The sequence below is a fragment of the Capricornis sumatraensis genome, chromosome 22 (assembly GCF_032405125.1).
Source record: "Capricornis sumatraensis isolate serow.1 chromosome 22, serow.2, whole genome shotgun sequence".
NCBI lineage: Eukaryota > Metazoa > Chordata > Mammalia > Artiodactyla > Bovidae > Capricornis > Capricornis sumatraensis.
This window is the reverse complement of record NC_091090.1, coordinates 51285151-51310011: the sequence shown is the minus strand read 5'-3', so window position 1 is coordinate 51310011 and position 24861 is coordinate 51285151. Positions and strand designations below refer to the sequence as shown.

The window sequence follows — 24861 nt, the reverse complement described above, 5'->3', positions numbered from 1 at the left end:
TGGGAGGGTCTCCATCATTTCCCGATATGAAGGCTCACTGTGTCTAAGCTATTTGCACAGAGGATGTGGTTTACTCTGAACGCCTCCTTCCGCTGGGAGAGTCTGGGATTTCGGTACGTGGCAGGCAGAGGGTGCTTGTCTATGCGACCAGCCTCCGATAGAAACCCTGGACACTCAGTCTCCAGAGAGCTTCCCTGGGAACACTTCACATGGGCTGCACCGCTCACTGCCAGGGAAGGGAAGGGCACCTGGTTTCCTCTGGACTTTGCCCCACGTGCTTTCCCCTTTTGCTGGTTTTGCTCTGAATCCTCTCGCAGTAATAATACCTCATAACTGGGAAGATGACTGTGTGCTGAGTCCTGTGAGTCCTGTAAGTCACCAAACATGAGGGAGGGCTTGGGAGCTCCGCAGAGCTTATCCTAATACCCAATTGCTTTTATAGCCAGGCTATTAAAACTCTGCTTTAAAGAAAAAAAATTAGCCAATTTTTTCTAGATACAATTTAGTATCATCTCTTGTTTGTTCCATATAATAATGATAGATCTTTAATATTCAATATCCTAACTCCTCCACATATCAGTGATAAAGTATGCTGTACAGAATTTTTTTTATTATGAACAGTTTCGAAAAAAGAGAAAAAACTTTAATGAAGCCCCATGTAACTATTACTCAGCTCCAACTATTGACAGTTAATGGTCAGTCTTGTATCATTTAATACCCCAAGCACTTCCTCCTCCCTGCAACTCCCTTCACTCAATCAATGGCACATCACATTATTTCGTCTGCCAATATTACAGTGCTGACACAGAGATTCACCAGGAGAACATAAATATCTGAAATTGTATTTCTGAAACATTCCTCTTGGGCTTCCCTTGTGGCTCAGATGGTAAAGAATCTGCTTGCAATGTGGGAAACCTGGGTTCGACCCCTGGTTTGGGTATGGCAACCCACCCCATTATTCTTGCCTGGAGAATTCCCATGGACAGAGGAGCCTGGCGTGCCACAGTCCATGGGGTGGCAAAGAGTCAGACATGACTGAGCAGCTAAGCACAGCATCCCTTTTGAACCCTCAACTAGGCTTCTTTTTGAAGGTTGGTTTAAGAAGTGGAGACCAGTAGCTTTTCTGGATGCCTGTTTATTCCTTGGTCCTTTTCTCTATAGGTTAGCCAGAAGATAAGTTCCCCAGAGCACTTGCAACAAATTTCCTATCCACCTCACAGTTCAGAGAAGTCATTTCCTGCTAGTACAGAATTGAAATTGAATCCCAGATTTACTATTCAGTCAGGTAAACTGGTCACTTCTGTTTTCCTCTCGATTAAAAGTGGCTCCTGTTCCAGCCCTGTTATCATTTTCCCTGCTGAGAGTCACAGCATGCTGGCATAAGTCCCTTGGAAGGAGGTCACCATTACAACCATTACCCCTACCATGGTTTGGCCTCAGGGTAAACTACAGTGAAGGAACACAGCCCCACCTATCAGCAGAACATTGGATTATAAGATTTACTGAGCATGGCCCCGCCCACCAGAGCAAGACCCAATTTCCCCACAGCCAGTCCCTCCCATCAGGAAGCTTCCACAAGCCTCTTATCCTCATCCATCAGCGGGCAGACAGACTGAAAACCACAACCATGGAAAACTAACCAAACTGATCACACGGACCACAGCCTCGACTAACTCAATGAAACTATGAGCCATGCCATGCAGGGCCACCCAAGACAGACGGGTCATGGTGGAGAGTTCTGACAAAACGTGGTCCACTGGAGAATGGTAAACCACTTCAGCATTCTTGCCTTGAGAAACCCATGAATCGTATGAAAAGACAAAAAGATATGACCCTGAAAGATGAACTTCCCAGGTCCACAAGTGCCCAATATGCCACTGGAGAAGAGCAGAGAAACAGCTCCAGAAGGAATGAAGAAGCTGAGCCAAAGAGGAAACAAGACCCAGCTGTGGATGTGTCTGGTGGTGAAAGCAAAGTCTGATGCTGAAATGAACAGTATTGCATAGAAACCTGGAATGTTAGGTCCATGAATCAAGGCAAATTGGAAGTGGTCAAACAGGAGGTGGCAAGAGTGAACATCAACATTCTAGGAATCAGTGAACTAAAATGGACCAGAATGGGTGAATTTAACTCAGAGGACCATTATATCTACTACTGTGGGCAAGACTCCCTTAGAAAAAATGGAGTAAGCCTCATAGTCAACGAAAGAGTCCAGAATGCAGTACTTGGGTGCAATCTCAAAAATGACTATGATCTCTGTTCATTTCCAAGGCAAAGCATTCGGTATCACAGTAATCTAAGTCTATGCCCCAACCAGTAATGCCAAAGAAGCTGAACAGGTCTATGAAGAACTATAAGACCTTCTAGAACTAACACCAAAAAAAGATGTCCTTTTCACTACAGGACTGGGATGCAAAAGTAGGAAGTCAAGATACCTGGAATAATAGGCAACTTTGGCCTTAGAGTACAAAATGAAGCAGGGCAAAGGCTATCAGAGTTTTGCCAAGAGAACCCACTGGTCACAGCAAATACCCCCTTCCAACAACACAAGAGAAGACTCTACACATGGACATCACCAGATGGTCAATACCAAAATCAGATGGATTATATTCTTTGCAGCCAAGATGGAGAAACTCTATTTAGTCAGCAAAAAAAAAGACCAGGAGCTGACTGTGGCTCAGATCATGAACTCTTTATTGCCAAATTCAGATTTAAATTGAAGAAAGTAGGGAAAACCACTAGACCATTCAGTTCAGTTCAGTTCAGTCGCTCAGTCATGTCCAACTCTTTGTGACCCCATGAATTGCAGCACGCCAGGCCCCGTGTCCATCACCAACTCTCGGAGTTCACTCAAACTCACTTCCATAGAGTTGGTGATGCCATCCAACCATCTCATTCTCTGTCGTCCCCTTCTCCTCCTGCCTCCAATCCCTCCCAGCATCAGAGTCTTTTCCAACGAGTCAACTCTTCACATGAGGTGGCCAAAGTACTGGAGTTTCAGCTTTAGCATCATTCCTTCCAAAAAACACCCAGAACTGATCTCCTTTAGAATGGACTGGTTGGATCTCCTTGCAGTCCAAGGGACTCTCAGGTAAGGTAAGGTGAAGTCGCTCAGTCGTGTCTGACTCTTTGCGACCCCGTAGACTGTAACCTACTAGGCTTCTCCGTCCATGGGATTCTCCAGGCAAGAATACTGGAGTGGATTGCCATTTCCTTCTCCAGGGGATCTTCCCGACCCAGGGATAGAACCTGGGTCTCCCGCATTGGAGGCAGACGCTTTAACTCTCAGGTATGACCTAAATCAAATCCCTTACGATTATACAGTGGAAGTGAGAAATAGATTCAAGGGATTAGATCTGATAGCCAGAGTGCCTGAAGAACTATGGACAGAGATTCATTTAGAAAAGGCAGAGGAACCAGAGATCAAATTGCCAACATCAGTTGGATCATAGAAAAAGCAAGAGAATTCCAAAAAAGCATCTACTTCTGCTCCATTGACTATGCTAAAGCCTTTGACTATATGGATCATGACAAGCTGTGGAAAATTCTTAAAGAGATCAGAACATCAGAGCACCTTACCTGTCTCCAACAAAACCTGTATGCAGGTCAAAAAGCAACAGTTAGAACCAGACATGGAACAATGGACTGGTTTCAAATCGGGAAAAGAGTACGTCAAGGCTGTATACTGTAACCCTGCTTATTTAACTTATATACAGAGTACATCAAGCAAAATGCTGGACTGGATGAAGCACAAGCTGGAATCAAGATTACCAGGAGAAATATCAGTAACCTCAGATATGCAGATGACAGCACCCTTATGGCAGAAAGCAAAGAGGAACTAAAGAGCCTCTTGATGAAAGTGAAAGAGGAGAGTGAAAAAGCTGGCTTAAAACTCAACATTCACAAAATGAAGATCACGGCATCAGGCCCTATCACTTCATGACAAATAGATGGGGAAACAATGGAAACAGTGACAGACTTTATTTTCTTGGACTCCAAAATCACTGCAGATGGTGACTGCAGCCGTGAAATTGAAAGACACTTGCTCCTTGGGAAGAAAAACTATGACCAACCTAGACAGCATATTAAAAAGCAGAGACATTATTTTGCCAACAAAGTTTTGTCTGGTCAAAGCTATGGTTTTTCTAGTATTCATGTATGGATGTGAGAATTGGATCATAAAGAAGGCTGGAAGTGTTAGTCGCTCAGTCGTGCCCAACTCTTTGAGACCCCATGGACTGCAGCCCACCGGGCTCTTCTGTCCATGGGATTTTCCAGGCAAGGATATTGGAGTGGGCTGTCATTTCCTTCTCCAGGGGATCTTCCCAACCCAGGGATTGAACCTGCGTCTCCTGCACTGCAGGCAGATCCTTTACCGATTGAGCTACAAGGGAAGCCATAAGGAAGGCTGAGCGCCGAAGAATCGATGTTTTTGAACTATGGTGCTGGAGAAGACTCTTGGGAGTCCCCTTGAGTGCAAAAAGATCAAACCAGTCAATCCTAAAGGAAATCAATCCTAAATAGTCACTGGAAGAACTGATGCTGAAGCTGAAGCTCCAATACTTTGGCCACTTGATGCAAAGAACTGACTCATTAGAAAAGACCCTGATGCTGGGAAACATCGAAGGTGGGAGGAGAAGGGGACGACAGAGGATGAGATAGTTGGATGGCATCACTGACACAATGGACTTGAGTTTGAGCAAGCTGCGGGATTTGGTGATGAACAGGGAAGCCTAGTGTGCTGGAGTCCATGGGGTTGCAAACAGTGGAACACCACTGTGCAACTGAACAACAACACTTAGCTGGCTCTCCTAATTCTCTCTCTTCAGCTCTGCACCACTAACCAGGAAAAGACTGAGTGAAGAAGTCCCCCTTTTCCTTACTTGTCTCACTTGAGAAATAAAATCTGTTTCCAATGTATCCACTATTCCAAGTGATAAAGTTTGTAATAACTGTGTGCTGTGCTTAGTTGCTCAGTAGTGTCTGACTCTGAGACCCCCAGGCTCCTCTGTCCATGGGATTCTCTAGACAAGAATACTCAAGGGTTGCAATGTCCTTCTCCAGGGGATTTTCCTAACCCAGGGATCAAACCCATCTCCCACATTGCAGGTGGATTATTTACTGTCTGAGCCCAGGAAAGCCCATGAATACTGGAATAGGTAGCCTATCCCTTCTCCAGGGAATCTTCCTGACCCAGGAATGGAACAGGGGTCTCCTGCATGGCAGGCGGATTCTCTACCAGGTGAGCTATCAAGGAAGCCCTCTGCTGCTGCTGCTGCTGCTGCTAAGTCGCTTCAGTCGTGTCCGACTCTGTGTGACCCCATAGATGGCAGCCCACCAGGCTCCCCTGTCCCTGGGATTCTCCAGGCAAGAACACTGGACTGGGTTGCCATTTCCTTCTCCAATAGGAATGTCAAAATATACTTATCTTCAGGAATCAGTGGTACCATTAAAAGTGAAAAGATACTCATACCAGTTTTCGGGTAGATGAATGGGATTTTCTAATACATACTTAGGTTATAAAACAAGTCAAGTGTTGAACAAAAGGCCTTCTTAGAGTCAAAGTAAAGCTAATCTTGTCCCCTGAAATAATTATTTAAAAAACCCAAAGTTTTAGGAGCCTCTTTATACTTTTACACTAGCTTTTTTTTACTTTTTCACTAAAAATGACATAACTTTTAGAATGAATAATACATACCTCTTTATCTAAAATTTTCTTTTTAAGATGAAAACTCTTCAATTTTTGTGGCATGATATCACTAACTTTCTCATTCTCTTTGAAATGTTCAGCATCAGGATTGATGATGTCCTAAGGGTAACATTTTGAGAAGCTCTATTAAAAAGTTTTCAGTAAAATTAAAAGGATGAAGGGTGGAATACAAATTAAATGTCCCGTGCAAAAGAAGAGGCCAAACAAAAGAAGGAAGAAAAATATTGAACTCAATTCTTCAGTTACTCATCATAAGACATCTAATAACAGGTTAATGTGGAAATAATTCATTTAGATTCACATTTGCATATAAATTGTAAGTGGGACAAATTCAGATAATTGCTGGAAGTTAATGCACTTCGATAATAACTATACATGACTACACACTCATAGATACATCTCCTCTTAGCCTAGTTAAGAAAATCCAAATTTTAGACTAATTGTTATACCTGACACCAGATCAGACATCTTTAATAATATTGAAACTCTAGACATTTCAGTGGCCTCCAGAATGAAGATACTCGTACAGTGAAGACCCTTGTAACCTAAGGGGCAAAAGTGCACGCATTAGAGTCAGACTACCTGGGTTTGGATCTGAGTTCTGCCACTTAGAGCTTCCCTGGTGGCTCAGTGGTAAAAAAATCTGCCAGCCAATGCAGGAGTTACGGGTTCAATCTTTGTGCTGGGAAGATCCCTTGGGGAAACAAACGGTGACCCACTCCAGTATTCTTGCCTGGGAAATCCCATGGGCAGAGGAGCCTGGTGGGCTACAGTCCATGGGGTCACAGAGTCAGACACGACTGATAGACTGAGCACAGCAGAAAGCGTTTACTGCAGCTCTGAAATGGAATGGAAATTCATTCTGCCACTTAACTTATGCGAGACTTGGAACAAGAAACTCAACTATTCTAAGCCTGTTTGTTTTTCCATGTTAAAAAAAAAAAGCCTGATAATATATATATATTTTAATGGTGTAAGAGTTGAATGAGATAACCCATGAAAAGCAGGGTCAATTTAAATGTCTCCAAGGACAAGGTGGGCAGCCAGCAAATATTTGTCCAGTGCCTATTAGAGGCTTACCCTGTATTAGCAGAGGGCATATCACATATCAAGTCTCTGATCTTGAAGCCTTGAGCAAACAGGTATTTGTTTGGCCTGGAATGAGATCACTAAGCAGAGGGCTGATGGATGGTTCACTCCATCACTGAGGGGTCTGGGAGAGAAGCAGCAGCCAGCAGATAAGACTGAGAAAGAACAGCAGCATCCACTGAGACAAGAGAAAATCAAGCAGATATGGTGAGAAAGCAGATGTCTGAAGGCCCCGGGGTGATGGAAGAGGTTCCAGCAAGAAGCATTGGTGACACATTCAAATTCAAACATTATAAAGACAAAACTTCAGGTGGATACAGTCTTTGGGCTGTGATCTCAATTTGTGATCTCTGCTAAAATGACTTAGCTTGGTTTCCAGCCTTCAATAAAAGCTGGCATTCAACGAATTTCAGCTGAAAGAAAATAGGAATAAAGGTTGTGTCACGTCAGGAACACAGCGAACCCACATTGCCAAATTTTGGCTCAGAGGAGTGTACGTAAGATCAAAGAAATGTACAGTAATCAGAGGGAAGAGGAAGAAAGGGAGTTCAATGATTTGAGAAGCTGTTCCAAACATCATGCCCTTCAAATGTGCTCTCGTTAAAATATAGGGTTTGTCACTTCCCAGGGCAGCAGCGAATATCACTTCAGCTAAGGCTGAGAAAGGAAAATTTCCTTGGCCAGGTCACACAGCCAAGAGGTGGAGAGGCCATGTCTGGAACTCACTGGACACTAACTTCATTTTTCATTCTTCCCGTGTACACAGCTCCACACCCCACCCTGCCCCAAAGCTGTACTTTAGATCAGACTGGGTAAACAGCGCACTCATGTGAACTCATCACTAGGAGCAGCCGGCCTGGAGCCCAAGACTACTGCTCGGAGGGAGTTTTCCTAACATGTGGAAAGCACTGAAGAATGGGTTTTGCCTAAAGTTCTTATTTTTTTCAGTCCTAGTATGTTATCTTACTATTGATTTGTGGGAATTAGGTGATGAAAAAAGACAGAATGAAGCAGTGGGAAGAAGGGCTGATCGGTTGGTTTAAGCATCTGTATCAGTCAGTTCAGTCGCTCAGTCGTGTCCGACTCTTTAGAACCCCGTGGACTGCAGCAAGCTAGGCTTCCCTGTCCATCTGTATCATTCCTTCCATAATTTTTCTTTCATAACCTGATTGTCCAACCTTGATATTTCTAATAAAAATATGATTTTTGTATAATTAGCTGATGTGGGAGAAGTTCTACCATCAGACCCAGAAGATTGAGAATTCTGGATGTTGGCTGTGAAGTTCTTTTCATGTCTGGGGGGTTTGTGCTCCCTTCTTCACAAGGCGAGTGATTTGGGAACAAATTAAAATGTGTCATCTTTGTATCCTACATATACACAATTCAGACTTGTCACAATAAAGACAAAGAATCTGGATTACTTTTTAGGTAAAATGCTGAATAAAATATCACTCTTAAAAACTCAAAGCAGTGGTTCTCAAACTTTTTGATTTTCAGGATGCTTTCATATTCTTAAAAATTATTGAGGATATCCCAAAGCTTTTGTTTGCTAGGCTGTATCTGTCAATATTTATTGCATTAGAAATCACAGCTGTGAACATCAAAAATATTGATTTACAAATTCATTTAAATAACTATTTATTGTATTAGAAATACAATATCTACATTTATAAATATTTATTGTGTTAGAATTTATTTTATATTTATCAGTATTCATTGTATTAGAAATTACAACTGAGAACATTCAAAAATATTTATTTACTAATTCATTTAAACAACAATAAATCTATTATGTCAGTATAAGTGGCAATTTAATACAAAATTACCACATTTGTCAAAATGAAAAATTAGTGAAAAGTGGGAATGTTTACACTTTCTGCAAATATTTTTAATGCTGGCTTAATAGAAGACAGCAGGACTTTCCACTGTGCTTTCCACATTCCATCAACCATGAAAGCAATTACACTGTCACACGTCACATGGCTTCACTGGAAAACTCCACTGTACACTTGGGAAAGAATGAGAGTGAAAAAGGCAATGATGTCTTCATATTACCATGAAAATGCTTCAACATCAAAGATGCTCCAGAACACACATCGAGAAAATGGACCTAAAGATTAATGAAAAGCAAAACTAGAAGTTAAAAAAAAAAAAAAAGGATTAGTCAAGATAGAGCAAAAAAAGAAAAGTGAGTGAAAGTGAAAAGTGAAGTCACTCAGTCATGTCCGACTCTTTGCGACCCGTGGACTGTAGCCCACCAAGCTCCTCTGTCCATGGGATTCTCCAGGCAAGAATACTGGAGTGGGTTGCCATTTCCTCCTCCAGGGGGTCTTCCCAAACCAGGGATCGAACCCAGGTCTCCTGCATTGCAGGCAGATGCTTTAACCTCTCAACCACCAGGGAAGCCCTGAAAAAAAAAAAAAAGAAAGAAAGCTCAAGAAAAACATTGTATAGCGGATAAACTGCTGCACAGTTATACTGATTTACTCAGTGTTTACTAATTCAAAATTTGTCATGGTTTGGTTAACAGCTAAACTGAAGGTCATCTTTGCTTAGGCTGAAAGTGAAAATGAAAGTGTTAGTCGCTCAGCTGTGTTTTGATTCTTTTTGACCCCATGGACTGTAGCTCTCCAGGCTCCTCTGTCCATGGGATTCTTCAGACAAGAATAGTGGAGTGGGTTGCCATTCCCTTCTCCAGGGGATCTTCCCGACCTGCTTAGGTCAGTAGTTCTCAAAGCATGACCCTGGGGCCAGGAGCATCAGTGAGACCCCAAGATCTTCCTGGAGATGCAAATCCCCAGGCCCCACCTCACACCTGCTGAATCAGAGACTCTGGGGTGGTCCCTGCAATCTGCATTTTCATAGCTGAGGCTGATAAATGCTAAAGTTTGAGAACCACACTGGCTTAGATAATCCTTTCTTCTTTCTGGAGAAAAGATGACAGAGAGAATTTTCAGTCCCTTGAGAACAGTATTTTTCTAAGAGCCATTAAAAATAATAGGATCCTTGTCTTGCAAACAATACTTAATACTGATTAGAGATTCACAAAAGAAAGTCTTCTAAGGACATCTTTGAGCAACAAATCAGCTCAGTTTAAGTTATTATGACAAATATAAAAATAAACGTATAAATTTTTCTGACTCAGATTAGCCTTCTAATAATTAATAAAGTTGCACTACAGATATTTTAAGGCAGGCCTACAAAACCGGAGTAGAGCAGACGTGCTCTGGCTTGTGAGGATTATCACTACCAAGACAGGCTTCCAGTTGTCTGCCAAAAAAGCCAACTGAACTGCAAATACAAAATACAGGTTCTCCAAACACATTGATACGAGGCTCTCATGTTGTTCTTGACGATTGTTAATAGATATATTTGGTGATCATTTTGCAATACATACAAATATTGAATCTTTATGCTGTACACCTAAAACTAGTGGAGTATGCTATCTCAGTAAAAATGTTTGTAACTTTACAAAATTACTGTGTGCTATAACGTAGGTTTTGCCTTGTAAACCAAATATGCAGCTGTATTATCTATTTTACTGCTGAACAGGCAGACATGGCATGAAAAGGCTGAGATCCCACTCAGAAATTCTTTTCTCAGAGGAAGCTTCGGATGATCGGTCATGTATGCATGCCTGCATGTGGGCTAAGTCGCTTCAGTCGTGTCCGACTTTTTGCGACACTATGGACTGCAGCTCACCAGGTTCCTAGGTACCCACAAAATTCCCACATTCATTTGCAACTCTACCAATATAATCGCAAGAGGCCAGGAATGGCTGTTCTTTAATGTGAGTATCTGAGACCCAAAGAAACTCGTCCAAAACTGTGGCACCTTCTCCATTTTTTCTCTCTTTTTGGTTAATTCTCTCCGCCAACAAATTCGGGTATGGGCCAAGCCCAAATACACCCCAGCAGACTATTAGAAACTCCTGAAATTCTGCCTTAGAGATTCCGAATTTGTGATAATACCTTGGCCACATTTGACTCTATTACATCCTCTAAGAGCTCCTTGAGTTGAGCTATCTCACATTTAGGGACGCAATTTTGCTCCTCACTCCTTGCAACCTGCTGCTGCTGTTTTGTGTTTTCATTTTTTACTTTGTCGATCTGCTGCTGGAGTTCTGCATTCTTAGCTTTTTCACCGTCGGATAGGAATTTCACCTTCTGAACCTGAGCGACCAATTTCTCGAGTTTAGATTTCAGATTCTCTCTTTCATCCAGGTGTTTCCTTTCACGTTTCTGAAATTCCTCCCGTAAAGACAGGAACTCTCTTCTGGTCTCCCTCTCCCTTTTCAACGAGTCCAGAGCGGCACTGGTGGCCTTTTCCAGCTCTCCTTTGAGCTGGTGCAGGCTTTCTATCTCTTCTTCTTTCTTGCTCAAGGCGCTGTCCATCTCCATGCAATGAGTCATGTACCTTTCCTGTAGACTAACATAATTGCCCTTGAGTTTCTTAAACTCTACCTGTAAGGTTTCCTTCTCACTCCTGCATTCCTGAAGGTGGTTTTGGGTGGTAACTAAAATCTCGTGCAAACTCCTCAGTGTCTTCTCTGTATCACTCTTCTCCAGCTTTATTCTGTACTTTTCTTCAATTAACTCTTCGACCTTCTCCTTTAGCTTATTGATGATGTCCACAAACACGTGCTGTTTAGTCGTATTCATCTGTAGTTCCTCAACCTTCTTCTCTAAATACGTGTTCTGACGCTCTAGGTCTTGGATCCGAGTTTCCTTTTCTTTGTTAGTACATTTTAATTTCCGTACGACTTCATTCAAAGCCATGTCCTGTTCCAGAGGTTGTAAGCTTTCCAAGCTCTGCTCTGAGTCAGGTATCACGCAGGCCTCCTGAGACGCTCCACTGACCCAACAGATGCCTGTAGGAGCCCAGGTTGAGCCCGTCTGTGGACTCCACCCACCTTTTTCTGGGACTTCCTTTTGGTGCCTGACTGACATCTCAGGAATATCCATAGAATTCTGTACTCCTTTGGAAGAACCTGCAATCTGTAAATTAGAGTAAATAAAATAAGTCTGAAATAGTAGAAAGATCATGAGCTTTGAGGTCAAAGAGAGCTGCCCTTGAACCCTGGATCCCTAAATTTGGTTTTCTCAGCTCTGAAATAACAGGGAAGATGTGTACGTCCAACACTAATATCTAATTAACAAAAATACTTAAGTATTAATTGCTGAATGTTATGTACTGCACTTAGCAGCAGAGCAGGTATGGTGTATGTATTATACTTTAAAAAAAATTAAATGTTGATATTCTCACCATCTTCTATGACACAAATTTTTCTGGATACATACAAGATATTTCCTTTGACTTCAAATGAATTAAAACAAAGTTATTCATTACCCTAAATCTGCAAAGACATTTAAAAAAATTATTTTTGAGGTAATGTTGGTTTTCAACATTATGTAAGCCTCATGTGTATATTTCTACTTCTGTTTACACTACAGCATACTCATACTCACCACCAAACATTTAGTTTCCATTTGTCACCATATAGTTGATCCATTTTACTCATTTCACTTATTTTGTTCATTTATTTTTTGGTTTTTATTTGCTTGGGTTTTTTTGTATCCCATATATGAATGAAATCATATTTGTTTTTCCTCATGTGACTTATTTTACGTAGCATAATACCCTCACAATCCACCCATCCATGTTGCCACAAATGGCAAAATTTCATCTTTAAGACTGAGTAGTATTCTATTGTAAATATATGAAATATCTTCTTTATCCATTTATCCACTGATAGGCACTTAGGTCAGAGAAGGCAATGGCACCCCACCCAACCCCACTCCAGTACTCTTGTCTGGAAAATCCCATGGATGGAGGACCTGGTGGGCTGCAGTCCATGGGGTTTCAGAAGAGTTAGATACGACTTCATTTTCACTTTTCACTTTCACACATTGGAGAAGGAAATGGCAACCCACTCCAGTGTTCTTGCCTGGAGAATCCCAGGGACGGCGGAGCCTGGTGGGCTGCAATCTATGGGGTTGCACAGAGTTGGGCAGGATTGAAGCAACTTAGCAGCAACAGCAGCAGCAGCAGCAGACACTTAGGTTGTTTGCAAATCTTGGTTATTGTAAATAATGCTATGATGAACATAGGGGTGCATATATTTTTTCAAATCAGTGCTTTTGTATTTTGGGGATAAATACCCAGAAGTGGAATAGCTGGATCATATGTATTATTTTTTGAGGAATCTCCATAGTGTTCTCCATAGTAGCTACACCAATTTACATTCCCACCAACAGTATAGGAACATTCCTTTTGCTCCACACCCTCTCCAACATTCATTATTTGTAGACTTTTTGATGAGAGCCATTCTGACCAGTATGAGGTGATAAACTCACTGTGGTTTTGATTTGCATTTCTCTAACAATCAGCAATGTTGAACACCTTTTCATGCGCCTGTTGGCCACCTGTATGTCTTCTTTGGTGTCTATTCAGCTCCTCTGCTAATTTTTTAATTAGATTTTTTTGTTGTTATTGAGTTGTATGAATTCTGTATATATTTTGGATACTAACCCCTTATTGGTTATGTGGTTTGCAAACATCTTTTCCCAGTTGGCAGGTTGTCTTTGTATTTTGTAGATAGTTTCCTTCACTGTGCAAAAACTTTTTAGTTTGATGAGGTCCCATTTATTTTTGCTTTTGTTTTCCTTGCCTGAGGATATATACCCAAAGGTATTGCTAAGGCCAATTCACTAATTATACTGCCTACGATAAATTTCAGAGAAGGCAATGGCAGCCCACTCCAGTACTCTTGCCTGGAAAATCCCATGGATGGAGGAGCCTGGTGGGCTGCAGTCCATGGGGTCGCTAAGAGTCTGACACGACTGAGCGACTTCACTTTCACTTTTCACTTCCATGCATTGGAGAAGGAAATGGCAACCCGCTTTAGTGTTCTTGCCTAGAGAATCCCAGGGACGGGGGAGCCTGGTGGGCTGCTGTCTATGGGGTTGCACAGAGTCAGACATGACTGAAGCGACTTAGCAGCATGATAAATTTATTGTTTTCATATGTCCACCTTTATCTTGTTACCTTTTTTGGTTTGGAGTTTGGAGTCTATTTTGTCAGATATTAATATAGCTACACTCCATTTCTTTTAGTTACCATTTGCTTTGGACATCATCTTCCATCCTTTCATTTTGAGTCTACGTTTATCTTTAAAGCTGAAGTGAGTTTACTGGAGGGAGTAGACAGCTGGATCTTGTTTTTAATGTATCTCTTTTGGGGGCAGGGAGGTCTTGCTTTCTAATCCATCCAACCACTCTTTTTTTTTTTTTTTTTTAAGATTTATTTATTTATTTTTGACTGTGCTGAGTCTTATTTGCTGCACACAAGATTTCTCTAGTTTTGGAGAGCAGGGGCTACTCTTTGTTGAGGTATGAGGTATGAGGGCTTCCCTCATAGCTCAGTTGGTAAAGAATCTGCCTGCAATGCAGGAGACCCTGGTTGGATTCCTGGGTGGGGAAGATCCTCTGGCGAAGGGAGAGGCTACCCACTCCAGTATTCTTGGGCTTCCCTGGTGGCTCAGCTGGTACAGAATCCGCCTGTGATGTGGGAGACCTGGGTTCGATCCCTGGGTTGGGAAGATCCCCTGGAGGATGGACAGGCTACCCACTCCAGTATTCTGGCCTGGAGATTTCCATGGACTGTATAGTCCATAGGGTCACAGAGTTGGACACGACTTGAGCGACTTTCACTCATGCTTATTTATTTTTGAGTGTGCTGAGTCTTATTTGCTCCATGCAAGCTTTCTCTCGTTTCTCTCTGTTGAGCTGTGCTTCTCATTGTAGCAGCTTCTCTTACTGAGGTCCACGGGCTCTAAAGCACCTGCTCCACAGTTGTGGTATATGGGTTAGTTGCTCTGAGGCATGTGGAATCTTCCTGGAGCAGAGGCTGAAACCATGTCCACTGCATTGACAGGTGAATTTTCAACCAGCGTGCCACCTGGGAAGCCCCAACCAAGCTGCCTTTTGATTGATGAATTAAATCCATGCACACTTGGGATGCTTCTTGACAGATGAGTGCTTGGCTTTCTCTTTGCTTTTCTGATTGCTCTGTGTCTCCACTGTCTCTTTTTCTTGTGCTTCTGTCTGCTGTTCTGGTTTGGTGGGTTTCTATGATGTTTCTCTTTTCATGTTTCACACCTTTGCTCTCGATCTTTATTTTGTGGTTACCATGAGGTTTGTATAAAACATCTTATAGATAAAACAGTCCTTTTTCTCTGCCGACAGCATCTGATCTTCACATGCTGATACGGGTTCTGTCCTTTTCCTCTTCCTCTTTCGTCTTTGCTGTCTCAAATTATCCTTTAGTGTTGTAAATTTATTACCAATTTGAAGTAGTTATACTTTTCCTGCTCTTTTTCCCCTTGACATTTATGGTATAATACAGTGTTAATAATCTATTCTGACATAAAGTTGCAATTTTCTGACTCTATTTATCACCTTACTCAAAGTTTTGTGTATTCTGCATTTTTATTTTGGGCTAAGAGCTCACTTCAACATCTCTTGTAAGCCAGGTCTAGTGTAATGAACTCTTTCAGCTTTTGTCTGTCTGAGAAAGTCTTTATTTCTCCTTCATATATGAATGATAACTTTGCTTGATAAAGTATTTTTGACTGACAGTTTTTATCTTTCACTATTTTGAGAATTTTATTCCATTCCCTCCTGGCCTATAGTTACAGCTGAAAGATCTGCTGATAGCATAACGGGGGTTCCTTTATCGATAACCATCCTTTTTTCCCCTCTTAAAAATTGTTTACTTTTAATAAAACTTTTATTCTGGAATAATTTTATATTCATGAAAAAGTTATAAGCATAAAGAGTTCTCTATACCTCTCACCCAGGGCCCCTGAATGTTAATGTCTTATATACCATGGCACATTTGCTAAAACAGTACAAATGTACTGCTACTAACTAAACTCCAGATTTTACTAGTTTTCCCATTAAAGTCCTTTTTCTGTTCCAACATCCAGTCCAGAGTATCACATTGTATTTAACACCTCTTTGTCATTGACTTTTGACAGTTTTAATACCACATGTCTTAGAGAAGATCTACTAGCAATGATTTCTTAGCTTCATAGATTTGTATATACAGTTCTTTTCTTAGGTTTGCTATTTTTTTAGGTTAGCTATTTAAAAAACAACCTTAATCTTTTTACATCTCTGATATGTTCTTGGTTTTAGTAATCCTTATTTCTATTTATTTTTTGGCCATCCCTTGTGACATGTCACAAAGAGTCAGACACGACTGAGCGACTGAACTGAACTGTGACATGTGGGAGTTGGTGATGGACAGGGAGGTCTGGCGTGCTGCGATTCATGGGGTCGCAAAGAGTCAGACACGACTGAGCGACTGCACTGTGACATGTGCGATCTTAGTACCCTGCCCAAGGATTGAACCCATGCCCCCTGCACTGGAAGGGTGAAGTCTTAACCACTGGACCATCAGGGAAGTCCCTTAGCTATTATTTCTTTAAGTAAACTCTCTGCTCCCTTCTCCTCTCTCTCTCTCTCTCGTCTCTCCCTCTGGGATTTCCCATTACCCTACCGTTGTCCTTCCTAAGAGAGTTGTGCAGCTCTCACAGAATTTCCCCACTTTTAAAGAGTCTCTTTCCTCTTCCACCTGCATCACCTCTATTAGATTTCTATCCCTAAGCTTGTTAATCCTCTCTTCCAAATAGTCTGCTCTATTTCCAAGGCTTTCTAATCCTTTCATCTTGTTAATTATTGAGTCCTTCAGCTCTAGAATTTTTTGGTTCTTTTTTCGGAGTTTCAACATTTTGGTAAAATGTTCCTTCTGTTAATAAACTTGATTCCTTAGCTCACTGAATTGCCTTTCTGAGCTTTCTCATAGCTCCTTGAGTTTCTTTATGACAGCTATTTTGAATGTACTGTCAGCTAGATCTCAGTATTCCATGGACGTTAAGTCTAGTTTCTGGAGAACTGCTGTTTTCTTTTTGTGGTAGTGTTACTGTGGCTAGTCCTTGGTGCCTTAGTTGTTCCTCAGCACAATGAATCTGAAGTAGCAAAAAACCCTCCTTCTTTAGATGAAGATGCTTTAATTTTTCTTGATTCTAATGACTCAATGGGTTAGAAACTAGAGGCCTTTCTTTTGTTTGCCAGGAGGTGGCATCTATAGTTTAAGTCTTTGGTTTCTCTTTCCTGTGCTAGCTCTGGTTACCTTTGGCAGTTGGCACTGCCCACCCTCATGTCTCTGACAGGCGTCCTTGTTGTCACTGCCTGTACCTCTAGGGTGGCTGTGCCTTGCTGCTGTTGATGTCACCGCCTGGGCTCTGGGGTTCTTCTTCTGCACGGTCCAAAATCTCGTGAGTCACAGGCTCTACCGCATGCAGGGACGGGGAGAGCTGGGAGGAGTCGGGTGTCATCAGATTCCTGGGTGCTGCCACTGTGGTCTGGATGGGGGGAGTTATGGGTGCCTCTGGAGCTGGAGAGATGGTCGCAGGCCGCACCTTCACTGCTGCCGGTCACCCATGGTTGGCTAGCGGCCAGGTCATGGGTGCCACCTCTCCTCCTGGTGCTGGGTTCTTTGAGGCTGTGGGCTCAGCTGCCACCCCGGGGGGACCAGGATCGCAGGCACAACCTCCACAGTCGCCCAGTGTGGCCTCCTGTGTGTGCTCCAGTCCACCCTCCTTTAGATGTATAGACGTGTGGAATTCTCCAGCATCCTGGTGTGCTGGGGAGAGCCACATCTGTTGAGCTGTAGATGTTTTACTAATTGTAGATTGAAGAGCAGAGACAGAGAGAGTATCTCAATCTACCATGATGCTGACAACCCTCTCTTGTGAGTCCTCTTTTTTTTTTCCCTCTCTAAACGCTTTTTTAAAAAATTAATTTAATTGGAGCATTACTTTACTAATTATTTTACAATATTGTAGTGGTTTTTGCCAAACAACGACATGAATCAGCCATGGGCGCACATGTGTTTCCCATTCAGAATCCCCCTCCCACCTCCCTCCCCATCCCACCCCTGAGTCATCCTAGTACACCAGGCCTGAGCACCCTGTCTCATGCATCGAACCTGGACCAGCGATCCACTTTACAAATAATACACACATTTCAACACTACCCTCTCAAGTCATCCCACCCTTGCCTTCTCCCACAGAGTCCAAAAGACTGTTCTTTACATCTGTGTCTCTTTTGCTGTCTTGTATATAGGGTCATCATTACCATCTTTCTAAATTCCATATATATGCCTTAATATACTGTATTGGTGTTTTTCTTTCTGACTTACTTCACTCTATATAATAGGCTTTCTGACTTACTTCACTCTATATAATAGGCTTCAGTTTCATCCACCTCATTAGAACTGATTCAAATGCATTCTTTTTAATAGCTGAGTAATATTCCATTGTGTATATGTACCACAGCTTTCTTATCCATTCGTCTGCTGATGGACATCTAGGTTGCTTCCACGTCCAGGCTATTGTAAACAGTGCTGCAATGAACATTGGGGTACACGTGTCTCTTTCAATTCTGGTTTCCTTGGTGTGTGTGCCCAGCAGTGGGATTACTGGGTTGTATGACAGTTCTATTTCCAGTTTTTTAAAGAATCTCCAGGCTGTTCTTCATAGTGGCTGTACTAGTTTGCATTCCCACCAAGACTGTAAGAGGATTCCTTTTTATCTGCACCCTCTCCAGCATTTATTGTTTGTAGACTTTTTGATAGCAGCTGTTCTCACTGGCGTGAGATGGCACCTCATTGTGGTTTTGATTTGCATCTCTGATAATGAGTGATGTTGAGCATCTTTTCATGTGTTTGTTAGCCATATGTATATCTTCTTTGCAGAAATGTCTGTTTAGTTCTTTGGCCCATTTTTTGATTGGGTAGTTTATTTTTCTGGAATTGAGCTGCAGGACTTGCTTGTATATTTTTGAGATTAATTCTGAAAGTTGCTTTGTTATTATTTTCTCCCATTCTGAAGGCTGTCTTTTTACCTTGCTTATAGTTTCCTTTTTTGTGCAAAAGCTTTTAAGTTTAATTAGATCCCATTTATTTTTGCTTTTATTTCCATTACTCTGGGAGGTGAGTCAAAGGATCCTGCTGTGATTTATGTCAGAGGGTATTTTGCCTATTTTCCTCTCGGAGTTTTATAGTTTCTGCTCTTACATTTAGATCTTTAATCCATTTTGAGTTTATATTTGTGTATGGTGTTAGAAAGTGTTCTAGTTTCATTCTTTTACAAGTGATTGACCAGTTTTCCCAGCACCACTTGTTAAAGAGAGGTTTTTTCTCCACTGTACATTTTTGCCTCCTTTGTCAAAGATAAGTTGTCCATAGATGCGTGGATTTATCTCTAGGCTTTCTATCTTGTTCCATTGATCTACATTTCTGTCTTTGTGCCATTACCATACTGTCTTGATGACTGTAGCTTTGTAGTATAGTCTGAAGTCAGGCAGGCTGATTCTTCCAGTTCCATTCTTCTTTCTCAAGATTGCTTTGGCTATTTGAGGTTTTTTCTATTTCCATACAAACTGTGAAATTATTTGTTCCAGTTCTCTGAAAAATACTGTTGGTAGCTTGATAGGGATTACATTGAATCTATAGATTGCTTTGGGTAGTATACTCATTTTCACTATATTGATTCTTTGGATCCATGAACATGGTATATTTCTCCATCTATTTGTGTCATCTTTGATTTCTTTCATCAGTGTTTTATAGTTTTCTATATATAGGTCTTTTTTTCCTTAGGTAGATTTATTCCTAAGTATTTTATTCTTTTCGTTGCAATGGTGAATGGAATTGTTTCCTTAATTTCTCTGTTTTCTCATTGTTAGTGTATAGGAATGGAAGGGATTTCTGTGTGTTAATTTTATATCCTGCAATTTACTAAATTCATTGATTAGCTCTAGTAATTTTCTGGTGGAGTCTTTAGGGTTTTCTATGTAGAGGATCATGTCATCTGCAAACAATGAGAGTTTTACTTCTTTTCCAAGCTGGATTCCTTTTATTTCTTTCTCTTCTCTGATTGCTGTGGCTAAAACTTCCACAATTATGCTGAATAGTAGTGGCGAGAGTGGGCACCCTTGTCTTGTTCCTGACTTTAGGGGAAATGCTTTCAATTTTTCACCATTGAGGATAATGTTTGGTGTGGGTTTATCATATATGGTGAGCCCCCTTTTGAATAAAGACCTTTTGATTCCTCATCAAACCATTATCTCATAATGCTATGACTTCTAATGTGAACATTAGAAAATCTGATGAATTTATCTCATGACTGACTTTCTGCTCACAATACAGATTTGGGAGAAGGGGGTTAAAAACAACAACAGCAAGTTGTAGGAAAGTGAAGGTGAAGTCACTCAGTTTTGTCCAACTCTTTGAGACCCTATGGACTGTAGCCTACCAGGCTCCTCCGTCCATGGGATTTTCCAGGCAAGAGTACTGGAGTGGGTTACCATTTCCTTCTCCAGGGGAGCTTCCTGACCCAGGCATCAAACCCAGGTCTCCTGCATTGCAGGCAGACACTTTACCATTTGAGCCACCAGGGAAGCCCTGGGAAGTTGTAGGAAACACTAAAATGAACATGACAGAATAAGCTAGTAAAAGATCTCTAAAGGGATCGGCTGAATAACTTTCCAAATAGAATTTAGGGATATTGGACCCTTATATTATAGTGTTTCTTCATCGTTCTGGGATAAAGACAACTATCCTTACTGAGGCCTGTAAGGTCCTGATACTGATCTTGATATCTAGTCCACGCTACCTTTCCATCCTCTACAACATCCCTCCAACCCAGCAACACTAAGCTGCCTTCAGATCCATGAAGGAAGGGACCATGCTCCCTGCAGCCACAAGGTCTTCACACTCAGTTCAGTTCAGTCGCTCAGTCGTGTCCGACTCTTTGCAAGCCCATGAATCGCAGCATGCCAGGCCTCCCGGTCCATCACCATCTCCCGGAGTTCACTCAGACTCACATCCATCGAGTCCATGATGCTATCCAGCCATCTCATCCTCGGTCGTCCCCTTCTCCTCCTGCCCCCAATCCCTCCCAGCATCAGAGTCTTTTCCAATGAGTCAACTCTTTGCATGAGGTGGCCAAAGTACTGGAGCTTCAGCTTTAGCATCATTCCTTCCAAAGAAATCCCAGGGCTGATCTCCTTCAGAATGGACTGGTTGGATCTCCTTGCAGTCCAAGGGACTCTCAAGAGTCTTCTCCAACACCACAGTTCAAAAGCATCAATTCTTCAGCGCTCAGCCTTCCTCACAGTCCAACTCTCACATCCATACATGACCACAGGAAAAACCATAGCCTTGACTAGATGGACCTTAGTCGGCAAGGTAATGTCTCTGCTTTTGAATATACTATCTAGGTTGGTCATAACTTTTCTTCTAAGGAGGAAGCGTCTTTTAATTTCATGGCTGCAGTCACCATCTGCAGTGATTTTGGAGCCCAGAAAAATAAAGTCTGACACTGTTTCTACTGTTTCCCCATCTCTTTTCCATGAAGTGATGGGACCAGATGCCATGATCTTCGTTTTCTGAATGTTGAGCTTTAAGCCAACTTTTTCACTCTCCTCTTTCACTTTCATCAAGAGGCTTTTTAGCTCCTCTTCACTTTCTGCCATAAGGGTGGTGTCATCTGCATATCTGAGGTTATTGATATTTCTCCCGGCAGTCTTGATTCCAGCTTGTGTTTCTTCCAGTCCAGCGTTTCTCATGATGTACTCTGCATAAAAGTTAAATAAGCAGGGTGACAATATACAGCCTTGACGTACTCCTTTTCCTATTTGGAACCAGTCTGTTGTTCCATGTCCAGTTCTAACTGTTGCTTCCTGACCTGCATACAGATTTCTCAAGAGGCAGGTTACGTGGTCTGGTATTCCCAACTGTTTCAGAATTTCCCACAGTTTATTGTGATCCACACAGCCAAAGGCTTTGGCATAGTCAATAAGGCAGAAATAGATGTTTTTTTGGAACTCTTTCGCTTTTTTGATGATCCACTGGATGTTGGCAATTTGATCTCTGGTTCCTCTTTTTCTAAAACCAGCTTGAACATCAGGGAGTTCACGGTTCACGTATTGCTGAAGCCTGGCTTGGAGAATTTTGAGCATTACTTTACTAGCATGTGAGATGAGTGCAATTGTGCAGTAGTTTGAGCATTCTTTGGCATTGCCTTTCTTTGGAATTGGAGTTGCTATCAATACTTCTGCATGGAATGCTCCCCCACGCCCACCACCTAACTGCCCCCACTCATCCTGCAGAGCTGAGCTCAGTCACTACTGCACTTCAGGGAAGTCTTACCCAAACTCCCTGACCAGCGACAGGAAGACTCCCATCTTACTTTATTTATAGTGCTTACCACAGCTGCAAGTTTATATGTAATTTTATAATATATACACTTTGTATGTAACTTTTATTTGCAGCACTTACCATAGTTGAAAATTCATATTTACTACTGTGATTGATTAATGTCTGTCTCCTCTATGAGTGTTCTTATCATGAGGACACAGCCCACATCTTTTTGTTTCTGGTTTTGTCAACCATTCTATAACCAACACATAGCACAGGGCTTCAGACACGACAGATGCCTCAAAGTGTTTACTGACTGACTGAAGGGCTAGATGCAATGGAAATAGTTACAATCTTAAGAAATCCTAATTCAGCAGCTTTTTAAAATGTTATTTTCCAGAACTCAAGACAGGTAAGTAGACTTGTCTTTTAAATGCTGCTTTCAAATAAAATGAACAAAAAAATCCTGACTTTACTTGTAAATGAAATATAACAGCCATAGCTTTTCTCACCAAACTCACAGTGAAAAGGTATTCTTTATGCTATCTTTGGATTGTCATCTATTTGCCCACACCAATTCTTTTTTTTTTATTGAGAGACTATATAGACTTTATACTGTTGGCATCTTCAGTGCTCTTATGATACTACATACCCAGAATTAACAATTCAAAGACAAATTCATGTTTTCACTTTGGTAGAAAAATATTTTTTTGCTGATCAGTAGAAATTCCACATAATAGAAAAATCATGAGCTTTTCTTGTCAAATAATTTAATTAACATCTCTGCATTTCTTTCTCTTCTCAACCTTTTCCTTAAACTTCTGAGTTCCAATCAATATGATTCACTAGGTATAAAAACTTAAAAGGGAATGTGTTAGTCCCTCAGGTGTGTCCAGCTCTTTTGCTACCTCACAGACTATAGCCCACCAGGCTCCTCTGTTCATGGGATTCTCCAGGCAAGAATCCTGGAGTGGGTAGCCATTCCCTGCTCCAGGGAATCTTCCCAACCTGGGGATTGAACGTGGGTCTCCTGCATTGCAGACAGATTCTTTATTGTCTGAGCCACCAGGGAAGGCCATAAAAGCTCAGTATTGATATACTCAAGGCATCATGCAGATGTTGGGGTGCATAAAAGGATGAGTAAGACAGCACCCTGACCCTCAAAGAAATTATCATGTGGTAGAGCTAACCTCCAAGTATGGATTTTACTTCATTAGAAAGGATTGTTTCTAAATTGAGGAAGATCTCAGAAGCCAGTTCCCCCAGCAAAGCAATGTCCCTCATGCTGATGATTTAGGACTACTTCCAAAAGCCTCAGGTTATAAGCAGTAATGTTTTGTTTTTTAAAAACACTTCCTTTAATACTCTATGGATTTATTATTAAACATCTTACCTCCTCTGTTCCATAATTAGCTCTCACATCAAGCAGGTTAAAGTTATTTTCTTTATAAAATGGTTGTTCAACATCACTGTGTACTTCTTTCTCACACAAGAAGTCTTGAGACTGACTAGGATTGAGGGCAGATTCCATGGCAGTACTATTAGCCAGTGGCATTTCCATGAATTTCAGTGTCTCTTCACTGCATTGGATTAGAGGTGGGCTTCTAGAAGGCTGTCTGACACACTCAAGAGCAAATTGATCTGTATGTGTGAAAGTGCTAGTTCCCATCGGGTTTTCTTCCTTAAATGAGTCTTCCTGCATATTGGTGTCTTCTGCATAATCACATACATAATGCTGTAATTCTGGCTCCTCTGTGTAAGATAAGCTTTCAGTCAGATCTTGATATGCTATTTCATTATTAAACGAGTCTGTCTGATGAAATTGGCAAAGGGGTTCAAATTGTCTCAAGGAAGAAATGCTGGTGTCAATTGGCTGAGTGAGTACATTCTGTGAGTAATTCCCAATGTTGACATCTCATTAGAAAAAGAAAGATGAAAATAAGTTTAGCATTAAATTTATGCATTAACAGTTACATTCACATTTATGAAATAAATTGTTGGACTCATTTAAGAATTATAAGTTCAACATTTTTCATTAAGTTTATTTGTGCTAGCAGCTGCAACAAAACTTTTTTACATGAAGGAAAAAGTCATCAAGTGACTACCACAAAGAAGCTTCTTACAGTTCATTTTTGTCAAATACCACTGTAACAAATTCTAAGACATCTTCAAAATTCTTTTGTTTACTCTAATTTTAAAATGCTTCAAAAGAATAAAAACACACAGTGTACAGTAATAGCAAACACACATAAACATGCTTAACTTCACAACAATCTCATGAACTAGGTACTGTTATTACCCATTTTTACAGATAAGGAAATGGAAACATAAGAGATGTTAAGTCACTTGCTGGGACACAGCTGGCAAGCAGTACAGCTGGGATTCTAGAATACTATTTGTTTCTGAATATGAAACAAATAATCTGAAGTTATTCAGATTTAATATTTTTAAAAATCAGAAGCAAATAAAGACAACATGCAAAGAAGTGTTTCAAATAAGTATCCCTTCCTTTCTATCTAAATTCCTTCCTCTTCCCCACCCAGAGAGAACTGCTATACTGAAGCTGCTGCTGTTGTTTCTTGGTCGGTCAGTGGTGTCCGACTGTGACCCCATGGACTGTAGCCCACCAGCCTTCTCTGTCCATGGGACTTTCCTGACAAGAATTCTGGACTGGGTTTCTCTGCCCTCCTCCAGGGGATCTTCCCAACCCAGAGATTGAACCCACATTTCCTGTGTCTCCTGCACTGCAGGCAGATTCTTTACCACTGAGCTATCAGGGAAGCCCCATACTTAAG

At 41.4% G+C, this 24861-nt stretch overlaps 1 protein-coding gene across 1 annotated transcript in view; it reads right to left on the bottom strand.

The window, feature by feature from the left end:
- Nucleotides 1-24861, bottom strand: part of CAGE1 (cancer antigen 1) — a 39431-nt gene that overhangs the window by 10087 nt on the left and 4483 nt on the right. The window contains exons 3-7 of the mRNA XM_068994208.1: nt 23540-23980; nt 10771-11786; nt 8035-8167; nt 6160-6176; nt 5699-5809 (exon numbers count right to left, since the gene is read on the bottom strand). Of these exons, the coding sequence (XP_068850309.1) occupies nt 5699-5809; nt 6160-6176; nt 8035-8167; nt 10771-11786; nt 23540-23980 (1718 nt within the window). The remainder of the gene's footprint in view (nt 1-5698; nt 5810-6159; nt 6177-8034; nt 8168-10770; nt 11787-23539; nt 23981-24861) is intronic.